Source organism: Pseudoliparis swirei, chromosome 18 (assembly GCF_029220125.1).
Source record: "Pseudoliparis swirei isolate HS2019 ecotype Mariana Trench chromosome 18, NWPU_hadal_v1, whole genome shotgun sequence".
Classification (NCBI taxonomy): Eukaryota; Metazoa; Chordata; class Actinopteri; order Perciformes; family Liparidae; genus Pseudoliparis; species Pseudoliparis swirei.
In genome coordinates, this window is record NC_079405.1 from 4806008 (window position 1) to 4830752 (window position 24745).

At 45.8% G+C, this 24745-nt stretch overlaps 2 protein-coding genes across 2 annotated transcripts; one reads left to right on the forward strand and one right to left on the reverse strand.

Moving 5' to 3' along the window:
* Positions 1 to 539: 539 nt before the first annotated feature.
* On the reverse strand, positions 540 to 4237 carry aadacl4 (arylacetamide deacetylase-like 4). The gene is made up of 4 exons (XM_056436586.1): positions 4202 to 4237; positions 3575 to 3800; positions 1420 to 1483; positions 540 to 1323 (listed from the first exon to the last, which is right to left on the reverse strand). Exons 1-4 carry the CDS (start codon positions 4235 to 4237, stop codon positions 540 to 542), a joined length of 1110 nt encoding a protein of 369 aa, XP_056292561.1.
* Positions 4203 to 15756, forward strand: dhrs3b (dehydrogenase/reductase (SDR family) member 3b). Its single transcript, XM_056436906.1, has 7 exons — positions 4203 to 4406; positions 7799 to 7951; positions 12282 to 12425; positions 12702 to 12821; positions 13221 to 13459; positions 15029 to 15154; positions 15257 to 15756. Exons 1-7 carry the CDS (start codon positions 4272 to 4274, stop codon positions 15339 to 15341), a joined length of 1002 nt encoding a protein of 333 aa, XP_056292881.1. The 5' UTR covers positions 4203 to 4271; the 3' UTR covers positions 15342 to 15756.
* The last annotated feature ends 8989 nt before the right edge of the window (positions 15757 to 24745 follow it).

Genomic DNA, 24745 nt, shown 5'->3' on the forward strand with positions numbered 1-24745 from the left:
AGCAAATGGCAGCTGTCTTACATCTGTGTTACAACGAGTATTTAAGGCTAGGGCATGACATTTAACTTTTAGCAGTATACTATACACATTGTTAAAATGGTGACAGAAGTTGTTCCCAATCTAGGCTTTTATTTTTGGAAAATGTTCCCACTTTCCCTGCCTTGTTGAGGAATTTTATATAGAAAATGTAATTATTAAAGCCAACACAGAGTGATACGAGGTATTCTTCTTGTTTCTGGAAACATTGGAAGTGATGCATGTTTTTTTAATCAGGAGTGACTTTTTAATTGCAGTGATTGTACCTGTGTCTTCATATTGTATTTTATATATTGTTTTTGTGTTTGTTGCTTTATGGACGTATAAGTCTGGAATAAAATAAATATATATATGTAGTGATTTGTGTGAGGTGGGAGGGTAGGAGGGGTCTACTGTGCACTATCTACTTGTAATGATCGATGAAACTCTCTCACTTGAGGCAAATTGTATTTATTAAAATGGAAAAAAACGGAATGAAAAAGCAGAATAAACCAATCGCTTGTTCACAGTGTCTTCATGTAGTCGACGACACTCTCCACCACCTGCGCTGAGGAGCGGATGGTGAGCAGGCCCCGGTTGAAGAAGTTAATCATGCCGTGAAAACCGTCCGCCACGTGGCGCCAGGTCACTTCCCTTTCCAGGTCCAGCAGCCGCTTCCTGTAAAGAATCCCGTCGTCCCTCAGGACGTCGAACTCGCAGGTGAGGATGAAGCTGGGCGGTGTTTTCCGAAGGACTTCGTCATCCGCCAGCAAAGGCGAGACCTCGTGTTCCAAACCGGCTTTGATGGTGTGATACAACTCGCCGTTATACTCCGCCCTCGGGGGCTCGCTGTAACCCCGCGCGAGGAACTCGGGCGGCAGGTTGGACGGCGACAGCAGCTCCTTGTAGCGTGGCTTGAGCTCATTGGGGACGTGGATGCCTTCCAACAAGTCCTGGCACCGATACGTGTCCACATTGAGGTACTGCAGGAAGTAGAACGCCATACGGCCACGGAACAATATTGGCACGGCGTGATTTTGCTGGTACGACGGCAGGTTGAAATCCGCCATCTGCAGCACCGGGTAGACGAGGAGTTGGGCGCAGGGGAACGGCAGATGCCAGACCGCCGCACTCGCCAGCCTTTGGCACAGCGCCGCCGCCAGGTTGGCCCCGGTGCCGTCCCCGCCGACCGCCACGCGGTCAGAGTCCACGCCGAACTCGGCCTCGGCCACGGACAGGAAGTGCCGCAGCGCCGTCTCGCAGTCGTCCAGCTGAGCGGGGTACCTGTGCTCGGGGGCCAATCGGTACCTGCGAGGCGAAGACGGAGGGGGTCAATATGTCAAATTCTGGCTTTTTTGAACAAGTTTGGGGGATTATTTGTGCGCATTGAAAAAGTTGAAGTACCCGACTGAAATCACGGTGGTGCCGGACTCCTTGGCGATGTGCCGGCAGACTTCGTCAACGGAATCTGTTCAGGAGGAGCGAGTTAGCAGAAGACAGAACACCTCGGTTTTCTCTCTCTCCACCTCCACTCATCTCCGTTTGTGTGTCCAGAGAACACGTTGCCAGGTGACCGGTACGCCGAAGGTTTTCAGATTCAAGAGCGTCATTTAAACTCCATCTCAAAACATACCTGTTTACACCGGCACTTGGTTAAATTAAATATTCTACGGCCTGCTTTTTATCGTTTTTGTTTATTTATTTGTCGTATTTGTTTGATTGTGTTTTTTACTGCACCATCTTTTACAGTGTATTGTACTTTTGCTCTTTTAACTGTTGGAATGTTTTGGCCCCTGTTATTGCCAATTTGTTTTAATTGATCACTGCACTGCACTTTGCGACACTTTGTCTGTGATAAGTGCAAAATAAATAAGCTTTAATGACTTACTTCATTTAAATTCCTTACTTAAAAGATCTGGCAAGAATTTATTTTGTATTTTTGTAAGCATGTGAAGAGGTCACAGTGTTGACGCTGTGACGTCTATGTAATGTGGTGCAGGACGGAGACGATAAGGTAACAGGCCCTAAACCAACAGGTGTGTTCTCACACATATTGACTCCACAGAGGGTTAGAAAACCCTTTTTATGTGAGCACAGCTGAAAACAGTTATGCTGGTGAGAAGCTATAAAACTGACCTTCCTTTGAGTGACAAGTTTAACGAACAACATGAATATTTCAAATGAAAATAATTATTTATAACCTTGTCAATGTCTTAACTATATTTTCTATTCATTTTGCAATTCATTTGATAAATAAAAGTTTTTATGGAAAACACCAAATTGTCTTACCCGAAACTTTTTAATGGTATTGTATATATATATATTTACATATATATATCGATACATATATATATAAAAATATGTATATATACATATATTTTTATATGTATATATACAACTTTTGGATGGTATTGTATATATATATACACTACTGTTCAAAAGTTTGGGGTCACTTAGAAATGTCTTTATTTTTCAAAGAAAAGCACTGTTTTTTCAATAAAGATAACATTAATCAAAAATACACACTATACATTGTTAATGTGGTAAATGACTATTCTAGGTGGAAACGTCTGGTTTCTAATGAAATATCTCCAGAGGTGTATAGAGGCCCATTTCCATCAACTATCACTCCAGTGTTCTAATGGTACATTGTGTTTGCTAATCGCCTTAGAAGACTAATATCTGATTAGAAAACCCTTGTGCAATTATGTTAGCACAGCTGAAAACAGTTATGCTGGTGATATAAGCTATACAACTGGCCTTCCTTTGAGCTTGAAGTTTGAAGAACAAAAGTAATACTTCAAATATTAATCATTATTTCTAACCTTGTCAATGTCTTGACTATATTTTATATTCAATTTTCAATTCATTTGATAAATAAAAGTGAGTTTTCATGGAAGACACGAAATTGTCTGGATGACCCCAAACTTTTGAACGGTAGTGTATATATATATATATATACAATACCATTATATATATGTATATATACATACATATTTACATATATATATACATATATATATACCAATATGTGTATATATACATATATTTATATTAGTGCTGTGAAAAATAACGCGTTAACTCAGTTAATTAAATTACAGGATTAATTAGTTAATTATTTTTTACGCATTTAACGCATGTGCAGAATGAGCTTCCAATCCTGTTGTTGTGGGTCTCTCTACAACAGCATGTCATCATTCTCTGTGTCGCGTTAACAAGACCGCTCTCCGTCCGCTCTCCGCGCAGCCGCACTCGATGCTGGCGGCGCACTGGTGAGCAAGTTATGTGCACCCTGTGTATAAATGTATATATGTGATTAATCATGATTAATCCACAGAAACCTGTGATTAACCTGATTAAAAATTGTAATCGTTTCACAGCCCTAATTTATATATATATACAACTTCTGAATGGTATTGTATATATATATATATATATTTCCAGATATGTATATATACATATATTTATAGATATACACATATCTATAAATATATAAATAACACTTATTGTAGTTTCCCTTATTATTAAGTAGATGAAGGGATCTTTGTTAACAGCCTACCGATGTTGCCCAACACCCATCCTCCCCCATGGAAATACAGCAGCCCTCTCCTCAGGCCCTGGCACACGGCGGTGGCTTCGTAGAGTCGCACCGGGACCTCGGAGAACTTCAGGTCCTTCACTCGCAGGCCGGCTGGAACCCGCTTGATTCGAGTCAGGAAGCAGCCCACAAACCAGCGGATGAAGCGGACCTGATGACAGATACCCAGGCGATCGAGGATCCGGCCCTTTGAGGAGAGAAACCCGCAGACTTACACCACAAAGTGGGAGAACAAAGTGTTCTTCATCGGTAAAGTCAAAGGGAAAGTTCTTCTGTGTGCGAGACCATATTTACTATGACAACATCAAAGAAGGGGCAAGACGCGACCTTGGCTCTTTTACCCCTTTGTTACGGCTTGAGTTCTTATCTGAAATGTCTCTGATCTTTATCAGTTGCTGGAGGACAAAGAAAGGACAACCATCTTTGACATGGGCCTAAAAGAGAGGGAGGGGGGGTTCTTTTATTTCTTCTTTTCCCTTCGCAGTACACGAAGGAAAGAGTGAATTTAATAATGATGCAAAGTTAATTAGAACACACTCGGAATATCAAGGGGACACGAAATGAATAAGGGCAAACATAGATACTCACCATGATCGCTATGCCAACAAACAAGCCGTGAATCATTCGCAGTTTCCCGCAATTTGCAACCCCGCGAGGAATGTCTGAATTCATCAGCTCCGAGTACACCAGTCCAATTACCAGGAGGAGGAAGGCTGCGAAGAGAGCAGCGAAGCCCATTATTAAAATTGCCGTGCCGATGTCCATGGTGTTTGCCGGGTGTGCTCCGCCGAAGGTAAGTCATTAGGAGTAAATGTTTTTATCTACCTGCTTTCAGCCTTCTCTCCGCTCCGCCCATATCCGCAGCGCCGCGTTTTGACCTTGTTTTTTTTTTACTTAATGACGTTTGGCTGGCTGTTACCCGGGAGGGGAAATAATTATATTCTTCATATTTTATGGCGGGGTGTAGTCAAAGTAATTACACGTTTCCGCAAAGAAAACCGCCGGGTTGCCTCAATACACAAGATTTTACATTTTTAAGGCACTTTTGTAATTGCTCATATTTTCAAGTTGCCTTCCGAGCCATGGAGAGTTTTTATTTCCAGTTATCTACGAGTTTTTTCCCTTTTTTTTTTTCTTTGCTTGCTTTCTTTCTGCCCCGGTGTCAGCTACTTACAGCTGCACTTGGCAAAGAGCTGCGGTTTTTTTCTCGTCGTCTGACATCTGAGAGGGCGAGGAGATATCCAGAGACGGTCTGAACTTTCCCAGCTGATCTGTAGATGGCAGTGATAGCATATGAATAATCATCGCCCTCTGACAGACACACATTGTTCTGCATTCAGAGCAGCCTAAACCGCATCTGACACCCACTGGAATGCACATATTTAGATTTATATTCTTGTTTTTTGCAAATCCAGCTGAGAATACTTTAAGCCTCTAAAGTGCAACTTGACTTTGCATTGACGTTTTCCTTCTTTTTTTTGGGTGTAAATCTTCAAGATTCCCCCCCCCCAAAAAAAGGAGGAAGACGGCATCTGGAGTCGTGGTGTGTTTGGAGTGTTTTTTCCCTCCAGAGCCGCCGCTGCCTTCCCCCGAGTCGCTGAGCACCGTGCACAAAGCAACCTTTGTGAGGCCGCTCTTTAAAAACCACATCCCAGTGGCTGGAAGAAGCCCCCGGTGGAAATCACAGGCCAGAAATCACAGGCTACAATCTTGTCTGGGGCTCGTGAATTCCTATGATTACGTTTTGGAGGTGTATTCATGCAGTTTCCTGAGACTCAGCTGACCTCTTTTCTTTTTTTTTACCAAGTTGCACTGTCACACAGAGAAAAATATAGCCCGCTTCACAAAAAACCAACTCCCGACCAATCAGGTTCACCGATGTGGCGTTTTTTGTTGTTGAGCTACCATCCAATTAAAATAAAAATGCGTTCCCTCTGATTTAAACCCCGCAATGCCGAATGTTGTAAGTCACGACGCGAGTGCCCGACCCAGTGAATCATCTCCACTTCACGTCGGCGTGTTTTATGAGGCTACAAATTAATTCGTCGGCATCAGAATTACACTTGTTCCCGGAAGAAAAAAAAACGCCTTCGATTGGGCTGAAAATGCCTCGTCGGATCCGAGGTTGATGGCGAGCCAGCGACACGCGCTGTTGTTGTTCCCGTTGAGCGTAAACGAGCTGATGAATGAGCCCGAGCCGCTGCGATAGTAATCATATCTCACACCCCGAGGCTCAAAGTATTGTGATACAGTTCTCATCTCATTGTTATCGGTTCGGTAGCTGGAAAATTTAATAAGTTGATGGAACTTGGAAAATAAAAATAAGCAACATTTCTAAGTGAAGAAGCTCAATAACGTAAAGTTCTTAAAGCTTTACTCCTCCACATGTGCAGGTATACAATATACGCGAAAGTCTGAATATCCGAACGGCCATGGGGAGGAATGAATGGTATCGGAACCTCTCATTGTGAGATATGAGCCAAAAGGTCAAAAGGTCAAAATCAAACATTTTCTAGTTTTAAAAAAATATAATTTTAAACCATCTATCTATCTAAAGGCCTCTTTTGGTTACTTAATAGGAAGGATGTGTGTGTGTGTGTGTGTTTGTTTAGTGCTCAGCTGATTAACTGTTTGTTTGCTGATGTGTATCTCTTAATGAATAGGTGTTCTCTGGATGAAGCCCTCGCCCCATCTGGAGCTCTTGCATAAGAATGGGCTGTATTGACTCTTAACTGCCAGTGATTGTAACAGCTTTGTTATATTCGGCGAGGTTAAGTTAATAAAAGTTAAAACTTTTTCCACAAACAAGATTGCTCCAGCAACTAATATTCGTCCATTCATTCATCACTTCACATGTCAATCAGGATGAATGTCCATCCAACCTCCCCATGAGGTTCACCCAGGGACTGCAGTAGGCGGTCATATATGCGGTCATATACATACACACACATATATCTATCTATATATATATATATAGATAGATATATACATATATACATATGTATGAATACAAATATATATATATATATAATATATATTTGTATTTATACATATATATGTATATATACATATTGTTGTGCACCGACAGATATGCTAGAGAGGTTCATGTCATTTATGTTCGCTTTCTCTCATTCCAGGCTTCCTGATTGTTTTCACCTGTCATCACCTGTCTCTATGCTCATCAGTGTCAGCCCCCCCCCCTCCACCTGTCTGTGTCTTGTTGTTATGTGCTTAAATTCCCTCCCAGTGTTCCTTGTCGTCTTGTCTGTCTGGTCTTTTTTTGCCATGATCAGGTCGGGTTATGTTGTGCTTTGAAAATTTTTCACCTACGCAGCGCTCGCTTTCATTTGTCAGAACCAGAACTAAAAAATAAAAAAACTTAAAATACTTTCTGTCTCCGGGTCGTAATTGGGTCCTACTCCTAAGTGGTGTCTAATTTAACAAACGAATATATATACCTCTATATAAATATAGAGGTATATATATAGGTATATACCTATATATATATATATATACATATATATACACATAGGGGCAGAACAGGACAGGAACCAGAGCCCAGCCAGGGGTTCCAGTAGCGCGCCCCGCGGAGCGCCGCGTGGACGTGCGTCGCTGCGCGTCGCCGCGCCTCTACCATTGGTTGACAGGCGCAATGACGGATCGCTCACTCACACTCACTCACTCACACTCACACACACACACACACACACACACAGAGAGAGAGAGAGAGAGAGAGAGAGAGAGAGAGAGAGAGAGAGAGAGAGAGAGAGAGAGAGAGAGAGAGAGAGAGAGAGAGAGAGAGAGAGAGCAGAGAGAGAGAGAGAGAGAGAGAGAGAGAGAGAGAGGTGATGCACGTCGTTGACTTGTCATGTCAGAGCGTCCCCGAAGTCACACACACACGCGCGCGTGCATTGTGCTTCTTCTCTTTTTCTGTCTCTCTCTCTCTTCTCACTTCTCCTCCCGAGGATTACTCCCGCGAACACCGGACATCGAGGTTTTCGCACGCGGATAAAAACTCGTGCGCGGGTACACAGGAACACGCAGCGTAAACATTGCCCCCCCCCACCCCCAACACACCCCTCATCCCCTCCCTCCTTCCACCCCCCCACCCCCGTGCGAGAAAACAACACACTCTCCGACATGGATTTGAAGAGCGCGTGTCGTCTGTGCCTCCTCCCGGTCCAGATGCTCTACTACGTGGTCCGCGCCGGCTTGTCGTCGCTGCTGCCCGGCGGCAGGAGGAAGGACCTGGCCGGGGAGGTGGTGCTGATCACCGGCGGGGGACGAGGCATCGGGCGTCACCTGGCGAAGCAGTTCGCCAAGCAGGGGGCCAGAAAGGTAACTTCTTCATCTCGCGGCGTGAGGCAACTTGTTGCCCCCGCGTCTCTCCTTCCACTCGGAGATGCACGCGTAAAATATTCGAGATATTGGAGTTATACGCGCTCATTTTGTTTTCTGTCAAATCCAGCAGTAAGTAAGTCAGCAGCAGCCTGAACGCCCCCCCCCCCCCTCCTCCTCCTCAGGTAGCACCCCTGTCCGACCTGCCCCACGTGCATTGTTGTTGTTCCACTGTCCATCGTGAACGCGGGGGATCAGTAACCTCGGTGGGGTCCCGGTGGGAGACGCATGTGCCCCTCGAGTATTGCGCAACAGCTCGGGTCAACCGGAGGGCAGCCCCCTTATGGCTGATGGACGTGATCAAGGGCAGTGGTGGTTCTGGTGTGACTGACATGTCTAGAAGATGTACGCTGACTGTTTGTGTGTGTGTGTGTGTGTGTGTGTGTGTGTGTGTGGTGGAAACTCACTGAAACTGCTTCAAAGTCCTAAACATAATGACAGCCCTGCTTTGACCCGATTACAGCTTCTTTTTATGTTGAATCTGGCAGCATATCACAACGCCACAATGCTCCTATTAAAAGCCAGATTAAGTTTTGTTTTCAAGCGTGGCACGAGGACACACTTTGCCTTTTTTGGAGTTGCGTTGCAAAAACTAAATGAGTGAAGACAACCTCACAAAAAAGAGAGGAACAGATGAGGTTCTCTGGGATCAGTTTAAACGAAGGTCTGATATGTGACTGAAATGCCCCGTCATCACACAGACGGCATATATACTGACTGAGATTGAAGTTATGATTCAGCATTTTTCTGCGTGCCTTCACCTGTGTTTCCATTACTCCTTTGAATAGAATCAACTGTTTCAGGTAAATGTGTGACCCACTGTATTTCCCTCTCTGGTGGATGTGTGACAGAAGCTGACAGGAAGTAGATGTGGACTCAAACTGTTGCCAAATTACGGTCTCAGACGGTCTAGAGATTTCGGAGTTAAAGGAAAACCAAAAGTAGGATCTGGTCCCCTTTACATGAGGTCCCGATACCCAACGCTACCATTGTTGGGTACTCTCTTTTATCTAATGTCTTTCTTTCTTTCGTCATCATTTCATCCAAAAATCCTAATTTCTTTAACACATTACGCAAAATAAAACCCCTCTTCCCTCCGAAACCCGCACACAGCACGAGACTGTCTGGACGGCTTTGTATTGCGCATTTCCGATATCGCAGCAAGCACTGTCCGCATCGAATTTCGGAAAAGTATCCGCTACAGCTCATAATCTCTCTCCCGGGTACGCTTTTGGGGGTTCTGAGATTTGCCGGCGATCGATTCGGCGTTCGGCCGTACGGACGTAATCCGGTGAGCACCCTTGAAAGTCAGGAGTTCGATACTCGACCGCGTTGTTTGCACGCCGCCACGTTTCCGATCGACAGTCTCACTCGCAGGAATTCAGTTCAAAAGCAACTCAATCGGCCCTGCCAAATTTAGAGAATCACCCCACTTGTCAAAGCCCATCCCCCCCATCCCCCCGCCCCCCTAACAAGGAGCCGTCCCCCCCCGGGCCCCCGAAACGCTCCGGTGGCCACATAGACGGTTCCCCATCACCGCGGCTCAGCCTCTGTTCCCCGATCATTTTTTCAGACATACATATCTGCGATCCGGGTGGTGGCGTCGCACGAGGCCAGCCGCCGGCCGGCCTCCCTTTCTACGCTATATGCGTCGTCGTCTGTCGCTATCGCCTCAGATAGCGGGAGTCATTACACGTAGGGAGAAAGTGGCGGTAATTTCCCCCGGTGGAAAGCATTGACCCGCTCCCCCGCTGAAAAGCCGCGGGGTAGTAATTATCCGTACATGTGTGACACAAAAGCTTCACACCTCCGACGTTCTCTTAAGGTGCGATTTAAGCGCCTTGAAAACATTGCTAAGAGCTCAATGAAACACTAACTGCCTCTTCTTGGTCTTTCAATGCCGTCTCCTTGGGGAACGAGCCAGGAGAAACCAGTGGGTTTTAAGAGCTTTACTTTGCAGCTGCACAACAAAGGAAGTCACCGTGCTTTTCAGCACCCCATTGTTGGGTATTATCTAGGTGTGAAGGCCTTGAAAACAACACCTGTGGTAATGTGTATGACAATTACTCCCTGGGCCTTAAGAGATGCGAAAAGGAAATAAGAGGGCAATTATGAATAGGGGCTAACCTCGGCGAACTCGCGCTCACCCCAGTTTGAGCCCCTTTGTGATTGGCAGCCGGGAATTTCCTTTCCTTTCCCCTCTGTTCCGGATTTGGTGTTTTCCACGGTGCGAGGAAAGACCAACGACAGCGTCGAGGAAACAATCTGGCGAGACGGGAGAGCGAGCCGGGGGACTCGGGGGGGACTCGGGGAGGGGATCCGGATCGTCCTTTGTGCTGCTAGCGGGGAAGCGTTGCAGAACGCAGCTCCAGAAACAATAAACCAGACCAAAGCATTTTTTTTAGAGAACACGCCGTCCAAGTTCAGAGCGCATTTCCAGAACAATGCCAGTAAACAGCTGACGTCCGAACGGCGGATTTCTTTCTTCTTGTTGACATCGACGTTTGATTTTGATGTGGTCGAGGAAAAGTACAAAAAACACGCCACGTATAAAGAGAGATGGACTGAATGGAAACCGTGGCACTGGCGACAGGTTTTTGTGTGTTGAGGGTGGGAGGCGGAGGGGGGGGGGGGTTAGGGGGGTGGGGTTGTTGTGCTGGAGGCGGGAAGCACACCACTCCCAGCTGGGTATTGCCCCGCAGCTGACCTTGCTGTCTCCGCAGTAATTAGACAACGGCAGGCGACTGCCTCCTGAACTCCCGCTGCCCCCTCTGTGTGTGCCGCCTCTCTCCGCCGGGCCATACAACGGGTGTGAAGAGGAGGGTCCGTACCCACCCCGTACATTCAGACCCCAGAGATAAGAGTCACTGTAATCCAGCCGGAGCTACTGGGTGAGTGGCTCTCTCAAGGTCTCGTTCCAAGAGTATTTATTTGTCGATAAGGGCACTTTTACTTGCAGGCGCGTGTTGACGTTGAGTCCCGTTCAGGCATTTTACCGGTCGAACAATCCCTCGTTCATCACTTGGAGTGAAGGGGTCGGCTTTTGCAAGGTCAATACAACATTAGAACAACTTGTTTTCTTACCGTTTCCATCCAAATCACAATTTGGCCAACGCTTGTTTGCTCTGAGGGGCCATGTGTGTTGTGACGGCTGATAAACCTCATGAATTAAATAACATTTTAACAGGAGAGCACAGTTTGAGTGCGGGCTTTTAACGAGAGCTGTCAGCTTTGTTTGTAAGGCTCGAATCCCATTAAGAGCCTTCAGTTATTTATCAAGACCTGTCTGCCTTCACTGATTACTCAAATGGGCTTGCAAATGAAGCAAACAAGCACAAGGAAGAAGAAGAAAAAAGCAATCAAAAGTAACTCAAACAAGGGCGGCTCGCAGAGGGAGCCAAACCCTGCATGGCTTCGGATCTGATAGAGGAATAAAGAACACATTTCACTGTGTGATCTTTGATTTCCCCGAGAACTTTACAGTGTCCGAAAAAATAGCAACAGGAATTTGGTGATTTTAAAGGGATGTTGATGTTCAAATAAACGTGAAGTCAGAGCGAGAACTTTTTCTCTCTTCTTGATCGTAACAAAAGCATCTATGGTGAACCTTTGCAAGTGGCACGTTCTCTTATGAATATGCAGTCGTTCACGTGCTCGAGATCGCTTTCCATAGGACCTTTTTTGCTCAAATGTGAACCGTGGTCGACCGGCCACATCTCACTCTGCACTTCACACACGCATCGTGTTCAGGCTCGCTGACCAGAAATGACGGCGCTCGTCTGCCCAACGGGCCGTGTGATCTATTTGAGGATTTTGTGTTTGAGAGATGAGAAGGGCTCACCCCCTTTGATTTCATTACCTTTCCCCGACCCCGAAGACTGACAGATCTAATTGCCCAATCACGAGTCCCCCCCCCCCCCGTCCACCCCACCCCACCTCCGTCCAACCCCGTGTTCCCTGCTCAAATGACCGGCCGCCCTTTAGACTCCGGTTGGATGCAGAGACGATTCATCCTCACAGCCGACGCCGCCGGGCCTTTTAATCTTGCTCGCAAACTATTTGTTGGAGTGAAAAACGACCTCTCTGTTCTCTGAAATGAAAAGGAGCGTTGCTGCTCAAAGATCCGCCACAGTTCAAGCGGGACTCCTCGTCCCAAAAAAAAGGCATGTCTTGTTGACCACTCATAATTCACGGGTCACTGGATCTCGGTCACAGTTTCAACATCCCTTTCACGTTTGTCTCTCACCTTCAATAATTCTTCATTTTGAAGGTGATCCTACTGGGCCGAACAGAAAAGTGCCTCAAGGAAACGGCAGAAGAGATAACCCTCTCGGGAACAGAGTGCCACTACTTCCTGTGTGATGTGGCCAATCGGGAGGAAGTGTACAAGCAAGCCAAGGTTGTCAGAGAAAAGGTACGCCCGCTTTCTATTCACAATGAATGTATCCCTGCTCGGACAGAGAGAAAGAAATGTCGAAACGCATCATGGAACATTTCTCTCTGCATGCGTGTTGGCTCCGAGCTGCTCGGTGTCCCATCTGGTAGATGGATTACACTTCAACCGTAATATCTGAATAAGAGTAGGGGGGGGGGGGGATACTGCACAACTCGCCTCCTGAAAGCAGCCAGAAAATATAAGACCCCACGACGGTGCTCTTTTAATCACGTTGTGCTCTTTTTGACTCTTAAGGTGGGTGATGTCACGATATTGGTGAACAACGCGGCCGTAGTCCACGGCAAAAGTCTGATGGACAGCGACGACGACGCCCTTCTGAAATCCCAACACATCAACACCATGGGACAGTTCTGGGTAAGACTCTCGGAGGCAGTTTTGCACGCAGAAGTATTGGCACGGTTTGATTGTAGCACGGCATTGTCAACAGAAGGTATCCCCAGACTTGTCAATCACGACCGCTATTATGGCGGCTTAAGTGGGGGTATTTCCAAAATTGCCTCTCAGCCCCTGAAACATCAGACGGATTTTTGAAACTCGTGGAATTTTTATTTTGAAGGGAGATCAAAAGACGATTTCGTACGCAGACAGAAATGCAATTATCAACTAAATGGAAATGGAAACTTAATCTGGTTAAACTGTCGGTCTTTTTTCTCCTGCCTGCTCTTCTTTTTCCCTCTGAATCTTTGTCACCTCTCATTTTAAAACGCTTCCTTCCACCTCGTCTTCATTCTGACTTTCTTTCACCCGTCCCAGACGACAAAAGCCTTCCTGCCTCGGATGCTGGAGCTGCAGCACGGCCACGTGGTGTGCATAAACTCCATCCTGTCCCAGTCTCCCATCCCCGGGGCCATAGACTACTGCACCTCCAAGGCCTCGTCGCTGGCCTTCATGGAGAGTCTGACGCTGGGGCTGCTGGACTGTCCCGGCGTCGGCTGCACCACCGTTCTCCCCTTCCACACCAATACAGAGATGTTCCAGGGCATGAGAGTCAGGTATTTAAAGATGCTGGTTTTTTGAGAGATTTGCCAGGTGTTTATGTTTTTGTCTGTCGGTGGACGGACACACATTTTGTCACCGTGGTTCACGTCGCTACGCGGCCGAGAAGCAGTCGAGACACCCGACAGGTGTTTAGTTGAGCCTTGAAATGAAGGATGAGTTTGAAGATGGCCACGGTCAGAGCAAAAGAGGTTCCAGAAGTTCGGAGGTAGATCGCGGCTATAAGATGAGAGGTGGTCTAGCACGGTGGCTAACGGAATGCTAACTTATATTTTTGTTTCTGAGCCAATAGCCGACCTTCGTTCGACGATCATGTGCGGGGTCGCTGTAGTTGGAGCTGTGAAACCGCGATAAACGGTTCACAAACAGGTTAAATCCATCCTCCACTGCCAGCTGCACTGTGAGCGCGAAACTATTTCAATTCGGTTTCCATGTATTTCAATGGTGTCAAGCATGAGCTCCGCGGCTGCGGGCGAAATAGCGTAACTCCCGATCCGTTAAAAGCCTCCGAGTCGAGTGGGCACAAAGACCTGGAAGAGGCAGCCGGGTCTCTAACGTGTATTAATAGGATGTGAAAGCTCACGGATGGAAAGAATCTGGCCAGGTCACCTGTCGGGAAGAGTTAGCTACTGCGTGCGCGATCGTGGACACACGTGCAGCCGGCTTCCCAGTGAGTCTCCCCATGTGTCCGTTAATTTGGCTGTGAATGTGAAGTTAGCGGCGATGTTTTAGCTGTGTTAGCGGCAGTGCAGCATTTGTCCAGTTTATTTTGCAAGTGAATTAAGCCACAAGACAAGTGTCTTGCTAGCCTCCTGCTAGCTACCCCTGAAGGGGGTTATCTCCGAGGTTAGCGACAACGTCAGCACAGTTCCACTTAAGGTGGGCTGACCTTCTTAACCCTTGTGTTGCCTTAGGGTCAATTTGACCCGAATCAATATTACACCCTCCCCCCGCCTTAGGATTAATTTGACCCCATTCAATGTTTAATGTCGGTGTTCTTTCGGTAGTCAACAAACAAACATAAAGTGCCTCACACTTAAACTTGGAAAACAATATTAATTCTAATAATTTTCTGGAGGTTTTAATTGCTGGCGTCAAATTGAACCCAAAGGGTAAAATATGTTAGTAAATATAAAGGTAACAGGAGGGTTAAATATTTAATCGGGTCAAAATGACCCTAAGGCAACAAGAGGGTTAAGTTAAGGTGGACCAGCTATTTTCACTTTCGTGACTCGCCGTTCCTCTGCGTTATCTTTTATTTTGACAACGTTAGCCGGCAAAAATTTGCATTGGCGGCTAACGGTGAAACAGTTGATTATTAGCCTCCCTTGCTGTCACGGTTCCCATGGTTCTATGTCTGAGTTCTCGTGTTGTACTGTCTTGTTGCTTTGCATCTTTAACACAGAATGTTCTTGTACCGGTACCACCAACATTGTTTTGTAAAATATTGAATGAAGTTTGGCGTCGAGTACAACACTTTTGCTTCGTTGCCATTAATGCTTTCTTGATTTTATCAGAAAGAACAATCACTTCATCTCAAGGCTCCTGCATTTTACTTTTTGAAGGTTCCCGCAGCTCTTTCCGGCTCTCAAACCTGAGGTCGTTGCCCAGAGCACCGTGGATGCAGTCAGAGCGGACAAGGCTTTCCTCTACCTGCCCTGGACGATGCATGCCCTTGTCATTTTAAAAAGGTATATCAAAAAAAGTTAGCACGTAACTTTGTCTATTTTTTTATCGCCATAATCGTGTCACGTCTAACAATCCATCCCTGGTCTTTATCCACTCTCTTCTAGCTTCATGCCACAAGTCGCACTTGAAGAAATCCACAGGTTTTCTGGGAGTTACACCTGCATGAACACGTTCAAAGGGAGGTCATGAACCTGGATTGCACACACAAAGTGAGAGAGACCGAAAACAGCTCTGGGTTGTTGTGAAGGGAATATGGACCTTTAAGACAGCTGGAAGTGGAGGAGCCCTAAGGATGGTGGGAAGACAAATACTTAGGGCACATGCAAGGCGGTTGCTCCTGCAGGGAGAATTGATTGATAAAACTGCAGGATACGCCCTGGTCGAGTGTGTGTGCGTGTGTGTGTGTGTGTGTATACTATGAAGGACTGAATGCCTTTCTTACTTTGAACAGAAGCCATGAATATAACACCAGTAGTTATTCTGGGAGTTTTTCTGTGACACTTGTTTTAGCCTGTTTCTACACTTTAAAAAAAAAACATTTTATTCTCCTTTTTTCAATGTGTCTTTGAATCAAAACAAGATAATAAAACAAAGATTTAGAAGACGCGCTTGTGTTTCTTTGTGCATGATGGAAGGAGAAAAAAAAAGCAGAAATGAGCGAACACTTGGGAGGTAGACTTTGTTTTGTGTCTGGGTTTTGTCTGACAGCACCTTTTTGATTTATTCCAAGCATAAGATCAGTGACTGTGACAGACAAAGTTGTCAAAACATAAAGCATATGCTCGGGGGGGCATGTGTAATCTTTTATTTTCTCTGCTGTCAGAAAAAAGGTCATGGGGGATGGTGTAATTCTCAAAACTTCCTCGTCTCACATGTAGAGATCTAAACGAGATTCAATGAGTTATTTCATTGCCTGCTTTGTGAAGATGACGATATCTTTAATTTTGTGGGTGGGTTAGCTCGGCTCACTCTCGTGCAAAATTGTCTTTAAATGCTACCCGCTTGTGGAAGTAGATCACACACATGTGACTTGCGTTAGCAAAGCCCATGAGGCTAATATTACAGAATTAAAAAGAGACAATATAGAGCCTCTTTCACTTTATTGCGTATGCATAGGAACATCTTCCCAGGCTGTAAACAAAGGGAAGAGAGCCGTGTGAATTCACATTAGATGAAGTTTACAAAGCCACAGTCTTACAATTATGAAGGAGAAATATTCATTGAATGTATTTAAACTCTAAATATGTCCTTCTGGTCACATGACATCTATTGTTCTGTCCATCCTGGAGAGGGATCCTCCTCTGTTCTCTCCTGAAGGTTTCTTTCCTTTTTTCCCCCCTGAAGGGTTATTTGGGAGTTTTTCCTGATCCGATGTGAGGTTTTGGGGCAGGGATGTCTATGTGTTCAGATTGTAAAGCACTCCGAGACAAATTTGTAATTTGTGAAATTGGGCTATACAAATAAACTGAATTGAATTGAATAGAAAATTCAAATTGGGACGAGTTAAAGCTTATGGGTGAAATTACTAAAAGTTTCCCAAATAAAGTAGAACTTATAGGAGGCAAAGGTCAGCTCATCAGTTACCTCCAGTGTGGGGGGGGGGGGGGGGGGGGGAGTAGCTAATGAGCATCATCAACCAAAGTGGAGAAGCTGATTATGTGAAATCAACATGGCATCTTGGGACTGACCCAGCAGCATTCGATGAACACACTAAGGGAACTCTGAGAACTTTACTTGACAACAACAGCGACTGGGAGAAAGGCCCAATGGCGGCTCGACTATTGACGTGTTCAAGATAATTCGACCACTAAAAAAGACAAAAATTCAGTTTCCATGAACTAAGCCGATACAAACACAGTTTGGGTTTCCTTTGACTAGGATGAGACTAAAGATCTCCAGACAGCACGACTAAACATGATTTAAAAAAAGGACATTTGACCCAGTAATAAAGCTCAGACTAAATATCTAATATAAATACAAATGTCTGACAGAATAAACACCAGCTGATACCTCCATGGGGGAGTAACTGCACCAGCCCGTGCAGCTGTGTCCATGGTGGGGATGCTCGGTGGGCAGAAGCCTCGGGGTCGACGTCCCAGTGTTTAAATGTCGCTTTGTATTTATAATGAGCATTTTGCCTGTAGTTAGCATCTAGCGCTAAAAACTAGCGAGTTAAACGGTGTGCTTTGTGCACGCTCGGCGACGACGGCTTGAATTTAGACTCAAGTTGGTGCAATCCCAGAAGCAATATCTATTTATTTTATTTCCTCCAGTGGAGCTTCAGTTAAACAAGACCAATTAGTCATCAAGCAACTGAGAGATCAAGGTGTTTGCCACCTGGTCTTCTCCAAATGTCTAAAGTTACAGGACGAATTGATCCCTATAATACGCTCTTGTTCTTGGGAACTCTGAGAACCTTACAGGGCTTGAGAGAAAGGCCCAATGCGATATGTTTGCTAGACTATTGACTGAAATGTTTTAAATAATTCGATGACTAAAAAAGACAAAAAATCAGAAAGTTTCCATGAACTAAGCCGATTCAAACATAGTTTGGGTTTCCTTTGACTAGGATGAGACTAAAGATCTTCAGACAACTGTAATTGTGAGAGTCACTGACTAGTGCATGAAGGCTGTCTATAAAGCTCATATATAAATATATATATATATATATATTTATATATATACATTTATATATATTTATAATAAATATATATATATATAAATATATTTAGATATTTAAATATATATTTATAATATATATATATATTTATATATATATATATTTATAATATATGTATATATATATATATATATACTTATATATTCTGACCAACGGAGAGAAAGAATCCCAAATAGAAGCCAAAAGGAGAAGTTCAGGTTATACAGCTCCACATAAACACGAAACACATTGAGGATCGTGAGCCATAATAAAATAAGTAATAAGGTTAAGGGAGGGAGGTTGTGCTTCTTTTCACCTCACAGAGAGTAAACAGTGAATCAGAACTCATTCTCGTTTAATGCGATGAGGCGTAAATCTGACCACATTGAGGTTTATCCCAGTAAAAGAAGGTTTTGTGCTTTCTTTTTTAAAACCAGCTCAACCTGCCCAGGCGAAAAATATATATACTTTAATGTATTTAAAATATCCTGAAATGTTCAATAGTACATTGCAAATATACTATAAAAGAATTGTACTTTCTGCAAATATATAAAAAGTATCCTAAAAGTCACGCTTACACCTATTTTAACACATTTTAAAATAATTGTACTAATAATTTAAAGAAATATGATTAAGAAAAATATACTTTAAGTGTAAGTTCTGTGCAATTACTGAAATGTAATTCTTTAATAATCTTTCTTTTAAAACATATTAACATAATCCATGTTTAATTTAGGAAAATGAGAAAAATTCAAATGCACGTTATATGGCAGGACTTGGAGTGTGGATCAATTTCAATGCACGACCGCAGCCTATAATAATACCGCTCTGTGCAATATCACATTTGATAACACGCGTATTACATCACATAAAATAGCAGTTAATGTTATTTGACACCAAAAAAAAGCACATTTCACGCATTGAAGCTCCTTCTAATTACCGCCAGACGACTTAATTCCTTCTGGTTGCTCACTGGGAGGCTCCGGCTGCTCCTCCCGAGACAACGCCGTGTATTCAGATCGGAGCAAAAAGCACCGGGGTCAGTGGAGACGCAAGCGAGCGCGAGCGCGTGCTTATCTGTGGGCCGAGGGCCGTTCCCCCTCCTCGCCTCCTCGGTTAATCATGAAGCCAGAGGAGAAAATATATGCGGCGTGGTAATAAATACAGATTCTCCGCGAATTTCCGAGGAGATTATGAAACTCGGCCGACCGGTGAAAGGGGGGGGGCGAAAGACAAGCGAACCCCATGTGGTCCAGAGAGAGAGAGAGAGAGAGAGAGAGAGAGACCCGGTATCTGAGCACAAGTCGAAAGAATGAACGCACCACCAGAGGCGAACCCGTGAGAGTGGCTGTAAAAGCTGGGATAGCGCCTGCTGCCCTTTGGCTGCCAGACAAGGATCATAAACAGTCGTTTGAATCTCGGGTCGAACCATAAATGCCCTCCCGTGCACTCACGATAGGGCCGCACATTGTGATCAGGAGGTGACCCGCACTGGGCGGGGAGGGGGACAAGGGGGAGTTTGTGAGGGGGGGGGCAGGGGGGAGGGGGTCGGCCTCCTCCCAGGGTTTGTTTTGCAATCTGTGAGCGAGCCGTTGCGGGGAAAAAAGCAGAGGGGAAGAGCATGTTGGGATGGAAGTAGATCAAGGAGGCCTGGAGGAGGAGGAGGAGGAGGAGGAGGGGGAGGAGGGCGGCTAGAATGGTTGGGAAATCTCACGGGGAAGGTTCATAGCAAGGTTAGCCAAATACAGAATAAATCAAGGGGGGGGGGGCTTGCTAAAGGCGCTCAGCTCCAGGGTGACTGACCGGGCGCAGGTGGAAGCGCAGGACTCGGCGGTCTCAGCTGTCGCCACATTCCCAGGTGTCTCAGCTGGACGCGTCTCAAAACAAGAATCGTCTCGACTCATCTCCATTGACGCTGACCACAAATGCGTGAATGTAAGTTTCATCTTCAATATTTATGAGTCATTATTTTCCACTCAGGGCACCGTTGCCATTGAATGCCCCCCCCCCCCCGAATCTCAAGGTGAAGAGGAGGCACAAACCTACCCGGGTCTATTTTTCCCCCAGCATTTGCAACCTCGAAACAGGGGCTTGGAATTTATATTGGGAATGTATCACGGACGCCCGGAGTCTCCACCCGGCTCGCCGTGCAGCGATGCTGAACGCATGTAAAGAAACCCGGGATCACGTCGTTATTCGCATCACATACACCGACAGATCCCGTGACTCCTAATTTCCTGGCAACATGGCTCACTGTGAATCCGGAGCTTCACGCGGGCGCTGCTGCATAACAATAAATGTCCTTACCAAAAAAAAATGGATTGCCCAATACTATCCCTTTTAAAGAATACCTTTCTTTCCCCAATTTCTGTCACATTTTCACCAAAGCCCATAACAGATATTGTTGTTTCTCCACCTGCCGATCGTGGTGGTTTGAAGAAGGATACTACAATACCCCCGACTCTGCACTAACACCCTAAAGGCAATTGGCATCAGAACATATGTGCGCAATGGGCTACTGAACCCTCGTAAGTATGTGTGCTTTGTGGACCGGCAACCGCGAGCTGGAGTGAGCCGGAAGCCGGGTGGAGGGTAGTGGAGTGCACTTCAGCGAAGGTGTTATTTGTATGTTAACTTTTCCACCTTCCTCCGAGCGACGCTGGTCCTCTCGCCGTGTCTGTTGCGGCGTTCATCCATCACAGGGTTGGGTAGGATGATAAAATACCCACGGCGAGGGGCCGGCCGCGACGCCTCAGTCGACCTGTCAAACCGCGAGAGTTATTGTACTCTGTGGTGTCAAAGGTCACAGGGAGCAGCAAGCTTAGAGGGTGTCAGCCCCTTAACACACACACACACACACACATACAGTCACACACACGCACGCCTTGATACATGTGGGAAACTAGAACGGGCACTCGGTAGAGCGCATACCTTCGCATATTACAAGATTGGGCATTGAATTGTGAACATTTTGGCATTAGTTGCATGCCAATTGGATAGAAATTGGCCGCGCTATGGTAAAAAGAAGATGTTGACCTTTTCATGACCTTGACATTTGACCCGATCGATCCCAAAATCTAATCAAATGGTCCCCGGATAATAACCAATCACCCCACCAAATTTCATGCGATTCGGTTTAATACTTTTTTACTTATGTGAATAACACGCATACAAATAAATAAATAAATAAATACACGGCGATCAAAACATAACCTTCCGCATTTTCAATGCGAAGGTAATTAGCTGCAATCCATTAATTAGTGAGCAGATTGTGTCAGCCATTAAACTCAGAGGGACACATTCGGTCTCTGTTGTCACGTTCATACAGGTGGTTACAGAGAGGCGAAGTCCCGCCTCCTTTCTTGACCTTAAAAAACGGAAAGCTACGTTGCAGTTCCTCGTCGGTTTTGTTGTTTTGTGTGAACGAAAGCAAAAAACTCGTCGGTTGAGAAATGAAGCCAACAGAGAAGTGCCGGAAAAGTAAACTGAAGCTTCTCAAACGCCAACGTGGCCGTTAACTCGGCTCGCTGGCTAGCTAGCTAGCAAGTTAGTTAGCTAGCTTGCTAGTTAGCGAGATGACGTAGCTCTAAGAGTTGCACAGATGTGCTGATATCATACCTGATGTGTTTCATCCAGCGGATGTGTTTGATAAGAACAAGCGGGACCTGTTGTTGGCGTGGATACATCGCGGTAGTAGCTTCAACAAGAGCCTTCACTTCCGCGTCTTTTGGTGGTTTAGTCCACGTATTGTGGGGGATTTTGTTCTTTTACAGTTTTCTGAGAAAATTAGACTGTCTCGCCTTGCGAAACTATATCTATCTTTTAAATTGACAAACGTCATATGTGTATTTAATGGCCCGATTCAACGTCTCTCGTCATAGACCGCTGGAGCAATTTTGTCCAAATAAAACTTGGCACAGATGATTTTGAAACAAATAACTTGTTTTAATACCGTTGTTAAGTTGTAATAGTTTATTTTGATAACATCTGCAGAGGTCTTATGTTTTAAATTAATACATATAGAAAGATATTATAATAGAAAATATTAGGGAGAATATTGATATTGTTATTAATGTATTATGAAGCATAGGGGCAATGTTTACTCTATGCAAATGTAAATGGCAAGAATTAATGTATATTGCATGAGAGTGACTGTATGTTAGTATTATAGATTGACGAAGCCGGTTGAATTCCGTCAAGTGACTTACAATAACAAGGGACTTTTATTGTGAAAGTGACTTTAATGTGGACAATAACAAGACGGGACTCTTATTGTGAAAGCGACTGGACCGGAAGTGACGTTTCGACCGGGGCCAGTGAGATGAAACTCCGTGTTTTAGAGAGATCGCGGTTCTTCTTCTACAGGTAATCTCCGAGGCCGCAAGGCTGAGGGGGCGGAGGCGCCGGGAGCCGACAGAGAGCGCCTTGAATGTTTGTTTTACACTTCCTGCCATTAAATGTTGATAACTTAATCCACGCGCGTCCGGAAGCCTGTTTTCCATCATCTGCGAAGTGCCCAGTTTCAGGATTACTCTACACCGTGTAATATCCAATATTTGAAGAATGCTTCCAAAAGATGCCCCATGAATAGCTGTGGTTGTACAACACAAGGTCGAACACTCGGCAGTTGGTGTGTAACTCTCCATAAATCCACCGGCTGCCAGCCATTTCTCCACGGCGTGCAGACCAGCACAGCATCTCTACACAGTGATCTCTTTGGGGAAAATGTTTTTGCTATCTCCCGGTTGTTCATTCAGATATGATTAGAAGCAACGCCAGATCAGAGCCACGGCGGGAACGTGGCTCACCCGCAGCAATTTGTTCGGGGAGATAATGGTCCGCTTTTGTGTGGCAGTTTCCGATTTTGAACTCACGTAGTTCCTGCGACGTATTTCTAAAGGACAGACGTCACGACTTCACCTTCTGATCTTCCCGAGCTCCCATATGACGTAAACAAAAAAAACATCCCTCTGGGTCATTCAGCGACATTGTGAAGCCGAGAGAGTTCTGTTTCACATGTGGTTTCCAGTGTTCTGCTTTTGAACGCTGACAGTTAGCAGGGAGAAAGTGGGAGGCGAGCGCTGGGGGACAAACAAAGCAAAGCAAAGCCTGCTTTTCACTGCGAGCAGAAGGCAAACACTCGCACAGGGAAGGGTGTGTGAGGGTGAAACGCAGTTCACGTCGCGCGGACGGGCTCGGGGTATTTATAAAGCCCACTAGGCATCACGTCGGGAGGAGCTCGGCAGAAAAAAGAAGAAAGAAGAAAAAAAAGTTGCTCCCAGATGGACCGCCTCATCCAGATTTATTTGTTCGAGAGCGGCTTCCTCGTAGATTACGCAACGGCGTCGCGGCGCGAGCGAACTCCGCGGTTCGCCGTCCGGCCTTCGCTCCGAGGTGGAGGGCGCCCCCCCCCCCCACACCCCGTCTCCAGAGAACACATTTTCAAAAAGGGGTTGTACCATCTTTCTTATTTTTTTCACATGCCACTGCTCTCATCCTGACAAGGGGAGACATGAGATCCAAAGGCCTCTTCACCGGAAAAACCACAGACACGCTGAGAACACTGGCGGGAATAAAAATAGATGAAATATCGCGCATATTTTCTTGACTTATGTAAAATAGCTGACAGTTAAGACGCTCTTGGCACAGGAGCCCTCGATCTATCACAAGGCTATATTACACACACACACAGACACACACACACACACGCACACAAAAGGCCTCCCAAGTTCTCAGCCCTGCATGCGAGTCACATGACCAGAGTTGGCGGCCTCTGTGAACTACACCTGAACTTTAACTAAATGGAAACAGACCAAACACACAGTGTGCGTCAGGATGAAAGCATCCCTCTGGAGAGCTGCTCCCGAGGGTTTGAGGAGAGGATGTGGGTTATCGAGCGGCGCAGGAGGGCTCAGAAGCACGTTTTCGAAATGATCGAGTCAACGCGGGGTTTATTTATACGACCGAGCAAAAGATCACACTCAGAAACACTTCGCGTGGCCGGAGCGCCGCGTTGCCCTCATTAGAAGCTTCAGTAAGGTGGGATATTAACTTTTTGCCACGAGGGTTTGAAACATATGGAGCCCTCATTACGCTAAATGCTTCTCCATGCGTACCGCTCGTCATATCTGCATCCAAGGGCTCAAATCAAACAGAGGCGAGAGGAATACGGATGGGAAATCTAATCCGAGTGATCACATTATCGCGTGAATCTTCTACCCCGTGTTGTGTTCTCTGAAAACAAACAGATGCCAACTGAAAAACTTGAGCTGCAACAAATTCTGTCTCATTGAGCTCAACCAAAACAAGCCCGAGGTCCAGGTGGAAGAGGAGACGCAGGGAGGGTGGGAGGCCCAAAACACACGGCCTCCCACGCGCGACACGCTCCTGAACCTTCACGACTCGGGGCGCCGTGGTCCCGAGTGCTCCGCGGGGGGGGGGGGTCGGAGAAATGAGGGATGGAGAGGAGTAGTTTGTGTTTGTACCCTTCACACAGAAGCCGAGAAGAGTAATTGCCTGCTCAACACCTCCGAGGTGAAAGGTTGGCGGGGGGGGGGGTTGGAATCGGTGGGGGTGGTGGAGGGGAGGGGGGGGGTCGCACAGGCTTGCTGTAATTAGCCTGTGCGACTGGACAAATGAGTCTCCCATCAGATCGCTGTGAACACATTTTGAACCTTACGAGATATTATCGGGGCGGCTCGGAGGTCCTGATTACGCCTTAGGAGACGAGTCGGGGGGAAAAGAAGTGCGGCGCAAGGGGCGCTTGTTTTACACGACTCACACACCGGAAAAAAAAAGCAGCTGTTTACACTGGCGGCTTTGAGCGGCAACGCGGTCTAAACGGGTTCTCATGTTCTCCTAACTGGTTCCATAGAGTAGAACTAATCTGGACTTGGGGGGGGGGGACGAGGGGGGGGGGCATCTGGGGGTGATT